The 19,877-nt window shown below is 40.7% G+C and overlaps 1 protein-coding gene across 1 annotated transcript in view; it reads left to right on the top strand.

Moving 5' to 3' along the window:
* The window catches only part of LOC306781607 (CUB and sushi domain-containing protein 3-like), a gene marked incomplete at both ends in the record, with an annotated part of 193,213 nt that overhangs the window by 33,199 nt on the left and 140,137 nt on the right, over positions 1–19,877 (top strand). Inside the window, 2 exons of the mRNA XM_079274535.1 lie at positions 2,885–3,079; positions 12,589–12,823. Of these exons, the coding sequence (XP_079130661.1) occupies positions 2,885–3,079; positions 12,589–12,823 (430 nt within the window). The remainder of the gene's footprint in view (positions 1–2,884; positions 3,080–12,588; positions 12,824–19,877) is intronic.

A 19,877-nucleotide genomic window follows, 5' to 3' on the forward strand; every position in this document is an offset into this window, starting at 1 on the left:
AAACACACCACAAACTTTGAAGTTCTTGATTTTATTCATGGTCACATCCAAGTCACAGCAGTTTAGTGAACACACTTGTTAGCAGCAGCAGCAGCACATCTCATGCAGTGTATATTGCACAATGCAGATGCTTCTATTCAAGGTAAGAAGCACTGTTGGAGTGTACTGTGATGATGAGAGACTTTCTGTCTGAAAATGTGTCTCGCCCCCCCCCACAGTATATACATGCTGATTGCAGTTACTTTGGCTTTAGACATTAGAATTAATATTATAATTCACACTTTCCAATTATTTTGTCAACCCACATATTGTACCATGGAAGGCTCGTACCTGGAATGTACAGTACAGTACAGTATGCAGTGTATGCGTATGCACCTAACCTTGTTTTCATACAACATAATTGGCACAGAACTCCACTAATAGGTCAACCACAGATGGCTTGGCAGCCTAATTCAGCAGCCAGGCTCTTGCTGATCAAGTTATTTTTTTAATTGCCAGATGAGTGTTAAATAGCTAAAACACAGCGTGCCTTTGGTGGTCTCCAGCGATCATCATCCTTAAAGGGTAAATGTCCAGTCAAACATTACTGGTGTGATGGAAAGCTTTGTGGGGAACAGTTTTGGGGTCATGTGGAGTTCTGAACAACATCTGGTAGCACACAAAAACCAGTCCCCTGACCAACTGTCTTGTTTAGATGCGTTTGATTCAAATGCTTTCAGCTCAGCAGTGTGCTGCAATGTGATCTGCTGTTCTCTGCATTCTGCTGTTAGATATTCAGATTGCCTTTCATGTGCTCAATCACACTTTTTTTTTTAACTCTCCAAATTAAAACAATTACATTAAAATTCCACAGGCGTTTCATGAGGATATACTTTATTTGCTGTTTGTTATCAGGCGTCACGCTGCGCTATGTTGGGATGCATACATTCTTTGCAGCTTGTGTTGTCTTTACCCTCGTATTGTTATTCATAGTAACCACAATTTTTTGGATGGCGTTTTAGATCTATTCTTACTTAGATCTATTCTCTTTTTTTATAGATTATGCAATGTGCCTCATATAATCTTGTTTACAGCAACATAGATTATTTATGAGAGATGAGCCTTGTCAGTTACATATCTGAATGTCAAGTAAAACAGACTGCTGTGGTTAAACTTTCCCAAACTTTGTGTAAGTAATAGTTTACACGTTTTCTCATGCAAAACAGTTGCAAATGTAATCATTAGGAGACTGAGCTGCTGCTCCTCACCCCTGACATCTGCACTGGTCAGATGTCAAACCTGTTTAGATAAACTCTGCCTCTCAGTGCTCACCCTGCATTGGTCAGGCATCATTGGTGCTGCACTATGTCTGGCCCCATCTTCCCCTCAGTTTGCGCCATCACGAAAAACATCACTCAAATCGGCTGTCAATCACAAATTTCTGTCGGTATTTAATTTTGCTCATACAAATATACAGCCGGCAGTTGATGCTGAGGATTTACTTTGCATCCATTAGAGATCATACGTGTGAGGGATGTTTATGTGAGCATCTGCAGTGTAAAGTGGATTAGTAATGGGTTTCAAAAATGATTGCTGGAAATGATTACTGTATTAGAAAACGCAGCCTCTCATTGAAATCGACTTCAGGATTAGGGTCTGAAATATACTTCTTATTTCTCTGTGTCTGTCTTTATGTATCCATAGAGCCATCTCATACACATTATGTACGTTTAAAAAAATACCGTTTGGTTCCCTGGCTTACCAGTTGAAATAATTAGCCAAACACAGATGGCACATATCAAAAATACTATTTTTGACTTTACTGCATTATCAGTGACGAGCTTCGGGGCTGAAGGATCTGGATGTGATCAGACAAATTTGGATTTTGTTCACAATTACCCACAAGTTATGAAGTGTTCTTTGTCATAAAGCTGAGTCAAGTGTGTCTTTTTAGACAATTATTATTGTTTGTGTAATTGTAATATGATTAAGTATCTGATCTTATCTAACATGCACTCTTTATATTTAATAATACATTAAGAGTCTGAGCCGATGTTTTTAAATGTAGATATTCTTTTCTTTCTTTCTTTTTTTTTAAACTGAAATGATCTTTTCTTGACCACTATAGCTTATGTGAAATATTTAACTGTGAATAGATGACAAAGCATGAGTTCACTCATACCTAATCAGGAAAGTGCACCATATTAGGAAAGTAGTTACTGAAAATACATCTTACTTTGTGTCTTGAACACGTGCATACGGTTGACTGCAGGTTCCAACTGCCAACCGGACCCCTGAGCGTTAGTTTGCTGTCAAAGAAGCTGATGATGTGTTCTGTACTGCTTTAAATAAAATCTTTGGTGATACATTTCATGCAGGCTGGACATGTGCAGTGGCAATTTTGAGAGAGGTTGAGTTATGGCGGTCTAATGTAGGAGAGAAATGTGCTGGAAGATTGTGTTCAAGCTAAATACAGGATGGAGGAGCGGCACCAGGCCAGTTTATCACACATACTGTAGATCTTCATAACAATTCTCCGTCAATAGTTTGCAAAGGAATACATTGATCATCAGTACTTTAGCTCTGTCAGCACATGAGCACAATATGATGGTCGTTTCTTGGGGTAGATGTATAACTTCAATATGCCATCTTCAAAAGTGTGTCTGCCACGGGATTTACAAAAAAATATGAATGCAATTTAGTACAAGTAATATTTTTCATTGTTATGGTAGTTTTGTCACATGCAGTTCTTTACCTCCAAAATCTATGTTTGTACCGTGATTATGAAAGGAGTAAACATAAGTTTGAAAAATATTCATGTCCTTATGTTAATAATATACACGCCAACTGCAGATTTCACCATAATATTATTTCAACAATACTGTCTTCTCTTTCCATTTTCCAGAGCTGAGAAGCAGCTCATGTGGAAACCCCGGGGTTCCACCCAAAGGCATACTGAATGGAACTCAGTTCAACATAGGCGACAAGATCCGCTACCGGTGCGTCACCGGCTATGTCCTGGACGGCCATTCACTCCTCGCCTGTGTGACCACCGCAGCCGGTGTGTCCGTGTGGGACTTCCCTGTGCCAATCTGCAGAGGTAAGGCTGTTTCATCACTGAAAATGAGTCACAAATCATTCAAACTGCAGATGATTACTGCTGTTGGCAACTTTTCTCCCATAGTACGATGTGACTGTTGGGGTATCGTGGTTACAGGTTATCGCCACATTTAAGGGTTCCCCTAAGACATTTAAAATGAGTATGGGATTGGTTTGTTTTGACCTGTTGATGTCTGGTTTTCACGAAATTGCTTAAAGTTAATTGCTTTGACATGATTGACAGCTTTATGGCGTGCGATTGGGTGACAGGTGACATGCCCCACAGATATATAGTGAAGTCTGGCACAAATCTCATTATATCTGCAAATTTAGTTGCAATCTAATGAGATGGAATTATTTTAATCATGTTGAAGAAGTTGATTAGAGCCTCGATGGCTCTAAAGGTTAATTAAATATTTATTCCCGTAGAGCAAGTAGCTCAAATACATTAATTATTTTAGCAGGAGTGGAACATCTAGATTTCTGCATCGCCACTTGGGCTGTACTGTAAGCAGAGAGATGGGACAGTTCTGAGGCCACAGTCTGGAGGATTTCTACTGGAAAAAGCCACATCATTCAGTCAGACCTGTAACCTGTGAAACTGCAATATCTACTGTCGGCCTTTTCACTCACATGTCAGGTTAAATATGCTGAGACACGGATATGGCAAACAGCTATAGATTTTTTTGTTAAACCATTGAATCTTATGACGTCTACCTCAGTAAAAGGGACCCAAAAATAAAGCAGATTATTTGGACCATTAATCTTTTTACAAGTGAATGCGAAAGACACATGAATTAATTATGTAGTAGTGTCCTCTCGTAAAGATTCTCGAGGACATGGAGCATTTTTAATTGCGGGAGGTTTCACGAAGCTAATCCTGCCATCTCATCTAATAATGTACCGAAACTTAACATCCCACATAAGAAAGCTCTTCAGCAAGCAGTCCCAACATTTCCACATTACGTACGAGTGTTTGTCTCACTTAACATGCACTTGGCTGTTAAGTATATTACGAAAATAAAAACTGAAAAAAATAGCATAAATATATACGGTATGAGCGTCCTGCAAGAGCCATGATCAGTATTCAAATATTTCAAAAAGTTTCAGGAATCTGCATTGCTTGAGGTGTAATCGATTTTCTTTTCTGACACTTGGAGACCTTCATCATGTTTATTTCTTCATTTTCTTCTCCGAATCTTCCTAGCGTATTCAGAAATACCATGTTGGCCAGGATGTGAACCCTCGAGGATGCTGTGCATGGGTAATTTGTCTCAGCAAGCTCTTTTGCTCAACCATCAGGGACAGAGGATGAAGAGGACGCTATAGCATAACGATGGTTTCTTACTGACAGCCGGTTGATGCATTGACGAGTGCTCTTCATACCACGCTGTTTATCCCTTGCTGTGCTCAGATGAGACCTGTCGTCACACTGACGCAAATAATCCATGACATTTGTGGAAAGCCGCTGTGCTGGTAACAGCAGGTAGGGACTTAGAGTTTGTCATTTTTAAAGTATTGCCACAGTACAATGTCTGCACAGAGGTCCGAGTGTGATCATTTGGCATGATAGATAAAAAATTTGGTAAGGCAGTCGTAGATACTGCAAGTGCTCTCTTACAGAGGCAATGTTGGTGTGGACTCAAAGTTTTTGAGCTGCTATCACTGGTAGCAGCTAAATGTAGGCAAACTAGGTTTAATCAATGTTAAAGGCTTGTCTGAATCTCCATTTGGACATTTGTTTAAAGATTGCATACTTTTTTTTCTTTCTACTTTCAGTACATATTGCAGCTGCCCTTACAAAGTACACACTCCAGCATGCAGTATGCATTCAATTGGGATGTACTTCCTCATAACATGGCTCCTTGATCTTTGACCCTTTTGCTCATGTATTGTGGGTCAGAATAGAAAGAAAAGCATGCCGGCTTGCATACTGCAAAATGCGACCGGATGTCGTAAAACATCCTGGTATTTTACGGTACTACATTTGACATATTGTTTCTTGAGACATACTTAATATTTCTCTGGCATACTAAATTGTATGTTAGTACGGGTAATGGAACACACTCGGTGTTTATCTGAGGGGGGAATTGGAGGGTGGGCTGCTACGCTTCCGCGACGTCGTTGTTGGTTGGAACCAACAATATGTTATGCTGTAACTGCCATATGAGAGCATTCCACGTAGGGGACATGAGCTAACCAGTGGAGCACGCTCACATGCACTAACATGCACTCAAGCACACGCGGACGGCCGGCTATGTAAAGAAAGCAAGGAGAAGCTCAGATAACGACAAACACAGAGGGAGAGCCACTGCATTCTCTGCTCAGGTAGACATTACTCCTCAATATCTTCACATGGCAAATAGTTGTTTGCTGCAATATTAATGTTCATAATGTTAAATACAGCATCTTAAACGCAACAGCACTGTTAAGGTGACAATATATTTATTGCAGTTTGGGTGAACCTCAAACCTGTGATGGGCATAATCCAGGTTATTACCACCTTTTACATTGCTTTAGCTGCGTTTGCCTCCCTTTGGGGCGTCCCCCTCTTAATCGATTAGTTGACTAATCGGTCCATTTGGTCTTAGTCGACTAAAATCTCTTTGATTAGTTATTCTGTATGCTTTTTTCATGCTGAATGAGCAATTTCCAAAAGCTAATTAGCAATCTGTGGTAAACACAAGATTTAAAGTGGAGCTTTTGTATGATTCTTTGTGGATAAAAACTCAGTTTTACAGCTCAGTTGATTTAAATAAGCGAATCGATTAGTTGACAAAATCAACGAAAAAAAAAAAATGTCTTCAGTCAAAGACAGCCCTACCTCCCTTTACCCCAAACCACCAGGAAGTGCTGCTGTGAAACCTCACAGGGAAACCGTGACAGTTATTTTTGTTGTTTTTAGAGATGGCCTCCACTTAACACAGTATACTGCAAGGAAAATAAAGTGACATTGGGCAGAAGCTCTTAGGGAGAATGATTGAAGGCTATTCCCGTATACTGATCATTTCCTTTCAATCTAACACAATAGACTGCGCTTGTTTTCTTATTGCTGTGTACTGAAATAACCTTTTAAGAACTGACCTTCCAATGATTTACTGAATCAAAAATAAAACCTCTAGAACATGGATGTATTTGGAGTAGTTCTGTGTGTATTTTCGATTGCCTCTTTTTTAAAGCAGATTATTCTTTAGTTTTCTTTATTGAGATGAAAAGCAGGAAATAACTGAATCTCTTAATTGAATACATTGAATACATTTTGATGCTGGTGGACTACCAGGTCTAAGATGTGCAAAGTCAGAAGAGAGAACATACTAGAAGAGTCAAAGATCTCTCCCTCCCATTTCGTTTTACAGGCCAAAGAAATCCCAAAGCCAGCAGAGCAAATTTGCCAACTCATTCTACAGCGTAAGGCACAGCAAAGAGAAAATGCTCAGTATATGATGGAGAAATGGCAAGCTTGGAGGGAACAAGAAGCTGCAGATGGAGGGTTCCTTTCCATTTAAGGATGGTGTTCACCTCTATTGCCAGAAACATCACTTCTCTTTTTTGGACTGGGCACTGCTTGAGTCTCTTTTTCTTTCTCTTTCTCTTTCTCTTTCTCTCTCTCCTTCTCTTTTTCTTTCTTTTTCTTTCTCTCTTTCTTTTTCTCGTTCTCTCTTTCTCTCTTTCTCTCTCACTCTCCGTCTCTCACACTTTCTCACACACACACACAGACGACTAAATCCAGCCCGGCTCCTGTACATGGGCAGATGGTCATTTGATCTTATTTCCTCAGAGATCTTGCCCTTTCTGCTCATCACCAATTGTTTCACACTAAACACACAGCGACACAAAATCTCTCCCAAATCCACCATCCACCCCCCGCCGTCTCCCAACACCTCGGTCTCTCAACCAGTCACCTCCTTTTGTTACCATCTCTCTTCCTCTTTCATCTTTCTCCCAGTTCCCTTCTCCATCCTCATCCAACTTCCGAGGTCCTCTGTGGCTGTGTGTACAGCTGATAGAAAGACAGGAATAGAGGAGGGAAAAGAGAAAAGGGCAGGAAGACATGCAACACCAATTCCCAATAAAACAGGAGAATGACGCCATGGAACGCAAATTTGACCAAACTTTAAACCTCATTCCAAAACTGTGGAATTATCAGACATAAGTATATTTGCTGGACAGAGTTGTACATTTTCATTTAATTAAAAGTGGTCTTTTTTTTACCTGGAGGCACAACATGAAAATCAGTATATTCGGATCAGTGATGTAATTTAGTATTTCATTTCCTTATTTCGTCTCCTTATAAAACAATCCACACATAACCATCATGTTTATTTATCTCTATTATTGAGAAAAGCAGAATTGATGGCTTGGCAGGGGCTGTCAGGATTATGGGAATCCCATAATAATATACTTTAGTTACTGTGAAGCCATCGTTATGCCAGGCCATCGTTATGCCAGGTGTTATCCCATTTAGACTAACCTATAAATGTGTTTGTCCTTTGCGCATGTCACTTTCAAACGAGACGATAGAACTTGAAAGGTTGACAGTAAACCAGAGAGAGGTAAGTAGATATGAGTGGAGGGATGTTATAAGACTGAGAGACTGACATAAAAAACAACAGACCGCATCAACTCCAAGCAGAAAGGCAGTGAGACGGAGAATTAATGGCTATTCTAATCGTGAGCTGCTACACCTCCCAGGAGCCCATTTTGATTCCTTCCATCTAATTTGTCTCTGGACGTTCATTAAGGCAGGCAGTGAGAGAGCAAACATGGTAACATGAGAATATGGTCCATTGATACACTGTCATTCTTGCTGGCCAGACTTAGGCCACAGACAAGCCTTGCTCCTTTGCAACCTATACCTGCAATTCCTTTTTTTAACTCTGCTACTCAAATTGAAAACTCAGATTAGATCATTTTTTACCTTCCCATGGGAAGATTTCTCCGTCCAAGTGAGTGCTAAATTGTCCTCCGCAGTTAGATCTGATATGGAAATCGCTCAATATCCTCACCAAGCTGCTGCCAGAAGTCCTTACATTAATTTCATAAGGCTGATAACAAGCAACCTTTGTAATCTCATTTGGATTAAGAATTAGGTTACCGATGGGAGCCTCGTATTCAAAATTCATTGATGTCATGAGGATAATAATATGATGTGAATATCATTATTTTTAGGAAACAAAAGATGATATAATCCCTCACCCTTATGTAACATTGTGATTAGTGTTGTGGTGCCATTTTGTTTATTGAATCATCCTCCCCTTCCCTCATCATTCGTTGTAATTTTCATTATGTAATGAAAATGATATACAGCAAAATGCATGATGCAATAGGAAATTGCGTCTCTGCAATCATTATATATCTCTTTGATCCGTCTCAGCTTTATCAACATTGAACACAACTTGTAGCTGAGCAAATAAGACTTACTGGAGACATAGTCACTGCCTATGCATTAACACAGGAATTATTACAAAGCAAAAACCTGAGGTAGTGTCAAATTATACATGAGCTCCATTCCTTATGTCCTTGGGGGTGAATATTTCTAAGTAAAAAGACAAGTGTTGTATTTCTGATCAAAGTCGGGGGAAGAGAGGCTTAATCCCTCCTCAAGTAGCATTAGATTGCTGATCCTGGGGATGTAAATGAGCTCACCGCCATCTTTTTTTTCTTCTTCTTTTCTTTTTCACTCTGCCACCATCTTTAAAAGAGACGGATCCTCCTTCGTCTTGAAATGCAGAGCATGCTCTAATGATTTGCTCGGGAACACATTGCCCAGCATTCAGTGCCTCTTTTAAGTCACTAAACCTCGTTGGCACACTGTACCTCAAATGCTGCCATGTATTGCAATGAAAACCCTGCATGTGAATATGTGGAACCTGTAAGGCATTATACAGTTGAAGCCATTTAAAATGCTCAAGCTGAAAAGCAATTTATTCTTTTTTTGAGTCCCAGACAGCAGCTTGCCGGTTGATGAATTACAGTAACATGCATTGATTTATCTCAAAGAAACGGCTAAGAAACCTGTTTTAATATTTATTTACAACAATGAATTACTCCCAAGCATCTACCCAAATTTCCTGTGCAATTAAATTGGCTACAACTGGAAACACGTTAGTGAACGTGGTTGTGGAAATCCATCCCCTACCTTTGAGGAAGCCCTGTGCTGAAGTATTGGTGGTTCATCCATTGTTACACAAACCAGAGAATGACTTGCAGCTTTTTAAGTTTGACCAAAACGTCTCTTAAAGGTGCAGATCTGAGATTGGGAAGATTTTGATTGCCTCACATGCACTAAAAGCACGTGCGGCCGGACTATGTCAACAAAGCGAGGAGGCGAGTGACTGTGTACTCAGGTAGATATTACTCCTTTATATCTTGACATCACAAATCGTTTTGTGCTGGTATATTCATGTTCAGAGTCTTAAATGCACCTCCTTTCAAAGTTGCTCTCAGACGGTAGGCAGTTACCGTTGCCATGTTTACTATTTTCAGTCTACATGCAACAATAGGCTATACCTCTTATACCTGTCACTCACACTTCTGCACCCGGCCTGTGCTGTCGCCACCCGAGTTGAATGATGTTCAAAGACGATCAGAGAGCAAGTCTGTTATCATTGAAACCACTTCAGAGAAAGCTATAAAGGAGATCTTTTTTTATTTGTTCCAGCATCCTGTTTTGGTGTTTCTGAGGAACAAAGAAAGGCTTTCATTGTTGTTTATGGTTTTGTGAGAGCCTTTTCATTATCTTTCTCTTCCTCCCCCCCCCCCCTTCTATGATGTCAGTGGTATCATTTGCTACAGTGGCAACGTTTTGGCCTCTTTGCCTTCCAGTCAGAACTGGAAACATCCACGGTGCTGAATGGCAGCCTGCGGTTTCTGCTCGCTGTCTACATGCACCTCAAGGCCAACTTTATATAATCTACAGTACGAAGGCTTACTGCTCCGTGCTGCTGTTTGATCGATTTTATACGTCAAGTTTCATCCTACAATGCCCCTAGGCCCTACAGATGCTCTGCAGATTCCTGGATAGTTGTTTTTTATTTAACAATATGAAAAAGTGGCAATGTGTCTTTTATACTGTAAGTACATATGCAACTCCGTTATAGCCTCCAACACATCCTGAGCACTGAGGGGTAGTTTGAAGTGAGCGTTGAGTTGACAGACTTTCGGATGTACACGATCTTTATTTTCTATTTTACAATATTTTTCTCGTGACTACTGCAAATTTAGCTTGTATAATAACATTTAGCTTAAGATAAATCACCTGCCTGCTCACTAAATGGTACTGATACATCTACACTAGCCCAAGCAGCTCTGGAAGAAGCCCATGCTCCTATATAGCTGGATCACTGTCTGACACAGATAGATTCATTAAAAAACACATGTGGAAAACCTGCACCTTGCTTTCACCTAACGTCCATCATATTTAGTGGCAATCACAATACAAAAGGTTGAGATTTTAATTGAACTGGTTGGTGTCGGCCTACATAGCATTCATGCCAAATTTACCAGCAAAATTCTGAAACTTTAATGTTGGGGCAGGCAACACCAAGCCGGTACTCTGGTGTGTTTTTGGCTTCATACAACTTCACTCTTTTTATTTTAAATTCCATTTTAAAGGAACATAGGTAGGATTGAGGAGGATATATTGATGGAACTGGAATATGATATTCATAAACCTGTTTTCATTCGTGTATATAATCATCGTCGTGTTTTCATTAGCTTAGAATGAACTATTTATTTCTACACGGGGAGCAGGTCCTCTTCACGGAGTCTGCCATGTTTCCACAGGAACCCAGAACGGAGAAACTAAACACAGGCTCAGTTGGTTGCAATCTGCAACCTCACCACTAGATGCCAATACATCTTACTTTTAAGACATGTACAGTATAAGCCGTGCTAAAAAAGTTGATTTATTTCATGACTTTGTGTCTGAATCTGAATTCTGATATTATGATGGACAGGTTGGGGTACAGGTAGAGGAGAGGGGTGATATACAATCTGGATGAGATGTAGGAGCTTAAGACTCGTAGGGTAAAGGTCCGAGGCAGGTGACATTTGCAAACATTTAGATGAGTCACTAATGTATGAGGGTGGGTTTGGATTTTGGATTCTGACATTTCTATGTCCATCCTTTTTAGTTCTCCTGTGTTTGCAAAAGTCAAATCTTTCTCCCATTCTGTATCCTTTTCTTATTCTCTCTCACTCTTGATTTGCTCTCCACTTGTCTCTTTCCATTCTACATTTTCTTTTTGTTGTATTCTATCTTCTCTGCTAGACTCGCCTCCCTCTCATTATCTAACACTTCTCCACCACGTCTTTCTTGACGGCCATGAAGACACTTTTAAGCTGCCCCCCTGTCTGTCATCAAGGTCAAAAATTGATATGGCTCCTTTGGTCAGACTCGCAGCACTTTAACATCCATTTAATTGCAGGCTATAATTACTCTACAAATGTGCTGGGCACTCTGGGATGTCATCTGAAACGCATTGAGGGGATATATAATTTGTCACTCAGGATGAGTGTTGTATTGGTGGAGATGGCGATGATTTCAAACCAGAAACTAATCATGACTCCACATGCTTTTGTTGTCACAATGCTGAAGGTATTTAACACACGAAAGCCTGCTCTTGGTGTAGTCTGCAAATGAGTGTGCCGTTGATATGAATCGTGTGTGTGTGTGTACACATCATTGATGTCTCACACAGTATCAATGCCATCTCTGCCCTCCCTATGAAGACTTTGATCAGTTGCACAGCTAATGTGTCAAAGGACATGGCTCAAGTTAACTAGCAGCTCCTGCTCTTCCGTCTTTGACTCATTTTTAAAAGCTTTTTTTGAATTCATATACCCGCTTCCTTGTTCCTTGACCAATTATGTAATGCAGCATACAGGAATGTTCCAAAGCTGACAGCTCTGACAGCCCTGAGTGGAGCGCTCAGCCATCAAAGGTTTCAGCTGGCACAGCTGAGTGTCACATATTAGTCTTAAATGATGTGAAAACTGTGAAAGCCCTGTCATCATTAGAATTCTTTGGGGAGAAAAAATGGATACAGAGGTGGAGCGGAGGGTGGTGAATAATAGTAGAAAGATCTGAGAGGGCTCGGAGGAGAGGAATGGAGTGAGAGAGATGGAGAGATATAAGAAAGGGTGGGGGAGAGAAGGGAAAAGGGACGTGGAGTGAAAGAGAGCAAGCCACTGTTATGCTAGAGGGCATTAACATTCAACTGACGTGCCATGCTTCCCACATTGGAGAAAAAATATACAATTTCACAGCATTACAAGCCCTGTTTATCACCATTTGTTTGTTTCCTGAAACACGAGTGGGGCTCTGAGGACACAATGATGAATTACTGACTCTCGGACGGAGGGAGGAGACAAGATCGGGGAAAAGAGAGAAATGGTGCAAAAGAGATATTTAGGACCTGTTGACCTTTGAGTAATACCTCTGAAATAACCCAGATACCATGTGTCTGTTCTCCCCTCACCCCCGTTTTTCTCTTTGGTGACTGACAGCTGAGGACACGTGTGGCGGCACCCTGAGGGGCTCCAGCGGGCTCATCTCCAGCTTCGATATCCCCAGCGGTGAATCTGCTGGTGGCGGGGCCGGAGGCCTGGGCAGCAGTGGGGAGTGCAAGTGGACCATCCTGGCAGATCCAGGGGACACCATCTCCCTCGTATTCACTGAATTTCAGATGGTGGAGAAGTCTGATTATCTGGAAGTAGAGGGATCTGAACCGACAACCATCTGGTGAGTTGAGCTGTGAGGGTGTGTGTGTGTGTTGCAGGGTGAATGTGTTGCATGCCGTCGATCAGGTGTTAACAGAAAGTTGTAATGAGGTTTAAGTACAGATGAGATGTTGTTGGCTCATGTACTGGTTGGAGAGAGATAACGTGCACTAAATCCTCTCCGGAAAATCATTTTTAGTGCTGTAGTAATTCATGGCCTATATTCTGGGCTGGACGGGGCTGCCAAAAACCAAATGTAGGCCAGAAAGCAAGTTTTGAAATCCAGATATGCGTACACTTTAATCACAATTGGTGTGTTTTGTAAGTATGAAGGTTTTGATTGACAAGTTAAAGTTCCAATAAAGTAAGTAGTTCAGTCATGTTTATTTGTGTAGCCCATGGTCACATGCAATGTTTTACTGGGCCCACACTGGGAAGACTCCCGAACGGCTGAGCCATTCCAGGCCAAACCGGACGGTGGTCGTAGAGTTTTTATTTTTAAATTTCTGATGTCAGTAGTTACCGGCACAGAGCGGAAAGCTGGCTGTCAGACTGGGCCAATCTAATTCTTTCAGTATTGAGGGGGATACGAGCGGCCCTTCCCAATTTGGACAGATCTTCGTTTTTATTGCAATCTGATTGGCACAGTCATTTCATTGAGAATGTGACGAACCGTGACTCGTGTCCCACCTCACCTCGACTTGGCTGGCCAGTTCTGTTTTGATTCAGCGCAGTGGGAACGTGTTTATATAAACTGAGGCCGCAGGAGTCGGCAAGACACCCCAAAGTGTTTTCAAGGTCTTCAGCATCATCAGATTTCTCTTTCGTGTTAAAATTACTGGGGAAAGAAAATGTCACTTCCGCCCGCAGCGCTCACATTAAAGGCCTTTCCATCTCAAAGCCGTTCAGTCCCAATATGTCCCTGCCAACAGCTGAACTTCAATAACTGAATATATGGACGAACTCCCTTGAAAACATAAGCATATCGAAAAGAAAACAGGCAAAATGCAAAGAGAGACCTGCCATCACTTGGGTGGCTGGGGGGCAATAAAGAGCTGTAGGTTTGAAAAAGGCAATTGCACGAGTGAACAGTATGTTCTGAAAGTTAGTGTAATAAACTAAAACAATGGGATTATGATTCAATAATGTCACATTTAGTTTGATGATATCATTTATTTCCCTATCCGAGTCATTTTTGTGCACTGCAGAGACTGAACTACTGTATATTTAATCATAACAAAAAGAAAAAGGTTTCACAGAGAGAGAATAAACAAGTTTTGAGTCGAGATTGACGGATCGCCGGAGAGCCTGGCTTCTGTATCGGCAGCTCTAAATTTATTCCGAAGAGGGGTGGGGGCTTTGTAAGACAAGGCTGTACTGCCTGAGGATGATGCCTTAGTTCCTGGGATAACGAGGAGGCCTGCCTGCTGTGATCTTGAAGCAGAACAAAGGTTCTGTGCGTATGGTGGAGCATGACCATGTAATATTTTATAAGAGCAGCACTTTAAAATCATTTTTCATGGACAGTTGTGTGCAGGACAATGTTTTAAGTATGCCTAGTGGTTCTCAATGGATTCACAGAGAGGGCACGTGATTCCATTTTCATAATTCAAATGAATGTGCACTTGAAATCTTCAACAGAGTTTTGTTTCAAAAGTAGCCCTCAGACACTTTGGTTTATGGCTTTCTGCATCGGCGTAATGTGGAAGTCATTCCCAACTGAAACAAGGAAATATTAAATGGCTTTGACCCCCAACCTTGAGGCTGAGGTTATCCATCTCTTCCACGTCCTGAGTGAACGGCAGCATTTGCCAGGTTCATGTAATCCTGCCGGGCATTAATTATAATTGGCTGAAAGAAGCTCGAATCAATCACTGAGCTACAAGCTTTGTTGTCCCTGAGAGTTGTCATCCGAAGTCAGAGGGAGAGAGAGAGAGAGGCAGACACTGTGTCAGTGGGAGACAGAGAGAGTCAAAGGGAGAGGTGCTCCGAGTGTGGTGATGACTGCTAAGTATTGCATGTTGACGGAGCTTAAGAGAGTTTGACAGCGAGCTGATATGGAATGACTCTGATTTGTTTTGACAGACCATCAAGTAACCCTCTTCTCTTCGGTATAAAAGCTCAGAAATTAACTCTTACGCCGACAGAATTTTTTTTGTGTTGTCTTGTGTCTCCCTGCTTTCTATTTCAGAAAAATGGCTCCAAGTGGTTTGTTATTTACATACATTTAATTACTATTTAGTTTTATTCATAAGTCCTCTGGTCATGAAATATCGTCACACATTGGAGAGACTGTTGTTGCTGAGTGGAAGCAAGAAACGAATGTCTTTCAAATAATTTATTGGCCAATGCTCTGTACCACACTTCAACTACTCACAGTCTCATTAATCCTTGATATGAAAAACAATACCTGGCACTGAAAGAAAATGCATTGTTTTTAATTTGAGTTACATTTATAGAGGTTCTTATTTTGAGCACTGACTATGTAGCAATGGTTTGCATTAGAAGGTTTCCTAAACAACAACTGAATTGCAAATGAATTGCATGAATGTGTTGCATTAAGCCAAAATAAATCACAACTGTAAACAAGGAAATGTAATAGAAACACAAATGTTGAGTTTTAACCAATGGCATCTAACATGCAATACATATACTTTCAGGGAATACTTATTATTACCTCCATCTACAACAGGGTTTCTTATGCTTCTCTATCTATAACCTTATCTAAAGGCCCAAGCAATAGGAAAGATGGCAGGTAATCCATACTTTTCCAGGTACCCTGTTATCGGGCGATACTTCAATGGAGTCATAACCCCAACGAGTAAACTGAAATCTTCAGCTGAGTTTTTGTTTGCAGCCCAGTGCCCAAGGATGAGAAGAAAATACACACACTGTGTAATTTAGGCAGGCAAAGCAGCTCAACAATTTATAGGCGGGAGTTGTTACTTGTGTGTGTGGTGACTGGTCACCATGCATCACTCGATTGCTTTGAAACTCCCAAGATGATGTTATTGTATGTCACCAAATGTCAGAGGCTGTCAGGCTGAGTTCTCGTTTTAAACCCTACAATTCTAGTGGGACTCGGTGTGCTTGAGTGCAGCGGGACCAGAATTTTAGAGAGATAGCTTCAACTCGGCCAGGTAAACAAACAGGCAAGCAAACAAACACGATTCAGAGCGGGCAATTCTCGCCCATAAAAATCATTGCTCTCGCTAGCTCTCTCTTTGACTGTGTACAAGGCCGCTGGACAGTGAAACTTTCAAGCGTTCTAACATATAGCACCAGCTGCAGGCAGAGACAAACAAACTGTCAATGTACCCTTGAGGTTTAGAGCTGCTTAACGATGATTGACAGCCTGGAACCTCAAAGTCAGCCAGATTCAACGTCTTCTCTTAACCTTTTTCAGGCTACTTCAGTACTGGAGAATAAGAAATGGCAAAATAATCTGTTACTAATTAATGAACACGTATATTCAACACATGCTGTATGTAATTACTGAAAATATTTGAATATTTATTTCATTTTGGCATATGTAATAGTTGCTATAAAATGAAAAATGTAGCAACATTTGGAGCTGCCCAATTTTGCCAGGAAATTTCCTGAAAGTGGATGATTGGTTATGACTTATACTAAAAAACCAATTCCTGATCGTTGAATTCAAAATTCAAGACTATGCGGCAAGACATATGTTTTGCTGACACCTCTTAGCAGCTTTTATCCTTTTATCAATTGGAAAATTTCAATCAGACGTCTGCAAATGAGTTTATTGATTCCCATTGTGGTCACGTTGGGGAGGGTTGATATGAGGATACACATCAATCACAGTGAAAATACACAACAAAACTCAGTTTCCTTTTGACAAAAGCCAACATTGGAGTCTGGCTCGACCAAGAAAAAAACGTTCTTTGTTATTCTGCTGACCTTTTAATGTGATTGTAAAGCCCTGTTCACAAAGGGCAAACTCAACAAGCTGTAGATTACAGGTCACTCATTTTTTTTCAAATATGGACACGTAACATAAAACCTGAAAGACTTTGCGGGTGTTGGATACCTTTTCTTGCTTATATGCGATGACATTTGATGAGAAAATGTTCTGATCTATTTACTTTTGTTTATCTCTCGATGCATATCCTTATTGTCTACCTTCTTAGCTTCCAGTTTCCGTGCAGGTTTTTTTTGATTGCGTTCTGTAACCTTACTCTGCATGTTGTGAACGTACTCAGAGAGTGGAGGCTTTAGAATAGATTTCTATTTCGCCGAGCAATCTGCCAATATTTGTTTGGGTCACCGAATACGAACTACCCTATTCCAACGGAGTGGCTAAATGGCATCAGAGGAAGAATACAATATTCAAAGCAGGTTGAGAGCAAGAAGTGCCCTGCAGCTAAATTACAAACTTTTGGTTAAATTACCATGTGTATTAGATTCAATTTCTTCTTTCCTGGGATTCATTATTGATCTTTTCAGGCAAAATATAACCCATCAAAATGTCTCCAAACACTATCCTCTACTGCAGTCTAACTGCCAAGAATGTTCAATTGAAGGAATTTGAATTGACAATTTACCCAGGTATTCCACCAGGGCGATCAATGTAAGGAGCCACTGGGTAGACTGGCTCACTGTTCTCAGAGGTCAATCTACTGGGCACCAAACTGTATAATTGCAACTCCTGAGCAGTCTCTGTTGAGGAGGTAGCTCGAGGAAGATATAGAGAGCAACAGCTTTTTCCTAATAAGAAAGAATATTCTTGAAACCATTCCGGCTTTTTTTTTAAATAGAAAGTGGGTGGGAGGAAAAGATCACCTGGCCCAATCTTTTTTTTGTCAAATTTGAATTGATAGCTCATTATCCGGGGTGAACCTACGTATAACCCGCCTCACTGTCAAACGAAGTAGAGACACCAGAGATTTCAACTCAATGCTCTGCTCCCAAGGCCACATTTGCACAGCACCTGCACATTGGGACTCGTTACTTTGGTATTTTGATGAGATTGCCACGCTCCCTTTAACCTCTCATCCTGTCTTATCCGGACCACTTTGGTGCCTCACAAACCTATGTCAGAATCTACCATTATTCCTCGAGATGCCCCAAATCAATGATATGAAGCATGGTGACATTTGGATGGAACCAAGCACATAAAAACACTGCACTCATAAGTAATGTCTGTAAAGGCATAATATATATATGGAGCCTGAGTGAGATTTATATTATTATAAACCCGACAAAAAACATGTTATATAACTGAGACATGTTCATTTCCATGTTAGCAGTACTGCATGTTAACTGTAGATAAGCAAATGCCCATGATATGATAACAGTCAATTGTAATACCTCTGTATACCGTGATACCTATACAACCCTCAATATGCAATGAGGGAGATGCAATAAGAAAACAGAAGACAACTTGTCTGTTTTTAGGAGACTAGGCCGCTCACTCTCCACAAGTACGTTTTTCATAACCTTTTGACTGCAGTTATAAATGTGATCACAGTCTAGACATAAACAGTAAGGACATCTTGAGATACGAGTCATCAAAGAAAGCAAAACATAATTTCAGCTTGCAAGACATCAGTGTCTCAGGTCAAGTCTCTCTTTTAAGTCTTCCTTCTCTGACTCCAGCCTTTGAGCACATTTGTGTTCATTTGGACATCTGCACAAACCGGGCGCCCCCCAAATGACATCACGATACTTTCAACTTTTTTCTTTACTTTGTCCTCGCGTTGTTTTTATGTAGCGGAGAGCTTTTGCTTTTGTTTTTGGGGCAGGCACACCATTATTGTATAAATTAAGAGAATGGCTTTCCGCACACAGATGCACATTGGAGTAAGTCCTCTGTAAGGTGTCATTGAGCCTTTATTTACTGTCGATGGCAGATCATGTGTCTCTTACTCTGACATACTTTGCTGTGGCGATAACAGTATATTCACCTCCGCCGGTCTTCAATTTGTAACATCGCTCCTGTTCTGCCTGAAGCATCCATGCAACTTCTGGATGGGTGAAGCTTTATTGTCACCATTCATTTGCTTTTAGACTTCCAGCAGAAATCGTCTTGATAATTTGCAGCTTCCACTACAGCAAACTTGAAGGCATATTCTTCTAAATAGTCTCGCTACCTGAAGGCTGCTGTTTATCATTCTGCCCGTATATTTGTGTCATTAGCATTTTATCAATGCAATGAAAGTAAAGGTCAACTTTTGTGTGAAAATCTATTACCTTTTAACTCTTCACCGGGAGCTGCCATCATCTTCCTTTGTGATGGATAATTTGGATTAAAATATTAAAGATCGCATTTAGTTTGCTGATTAATTAACAATAAAACATGCAACAGCATCTGACAGATGTCATTTTTCTCGCTGAAGTAATACAGTTCAGATTTAAACGCCAGGAACCAGTAGTGTAATCAAAATAAGGAGACATTAAATGTCAAGTGGACTTGGTCATGCATTTTTCTATATCTGCAATGGCCACCGAGGGAAAAAGTCACCCTCTCCCCTTTGTTTTCCCTCATCACTCACTTACTCACTGCCACATTTATTTCTCTCATTTTTTGTCTGCCTGCCCCTCTGATGGCTCTGCATCGAAATTACATCCAAAAATAAACACACCTTTACACACCACAATAAAAAAGACAACAACTTAACACAGTTTCTTTTTCTAATTTGGGAACACAGGGCTCAAATGCACCATGCTTTCTTTAAAGCCTGTCCCAAGCTCCTGATTGATAGCTAGAATGGCTTTGTGTGCCATTGCCTGTGGTACGACAGGGTGTGATGCAGGGATTGCTGGGCAAAGGAAAAAAAGCCAGAGCTGGTCAGCCAGACAAATGAGAACGACCCTAGAAGCTTTAAAAGCATAAAAGTGCACAAACCAAAATAAGACCCCGCAGAGTCAAAGTTAAGATGGGCTTTTCCCCCCCAAGTTTTTAGAGCTGGTCTTCATTTTAAGGGCACTATTTCCTATCCAGGCCGAACATACTGTACATGCCTCTAATTCTTCTCTTTTCATTCAGTTTTTTTCCCATGACCTGTTTTCCCTTTTGTTGCAGGTGATTATGGTGACACAAGAACGCCAGTGAC

This window comes from Melanostigma gelatinosum, assembly GCF_949748355.1.
Source record: "Melanostigma gelatinosum genome assembly, chromosome: 9".
Taxonomy (NCBI): Eukaryota; Metazoa; Chordata; class Actinopteri; order Perciformes; family Zoarcidae; genus Melanostigma; species Melanostigma gelatinosum.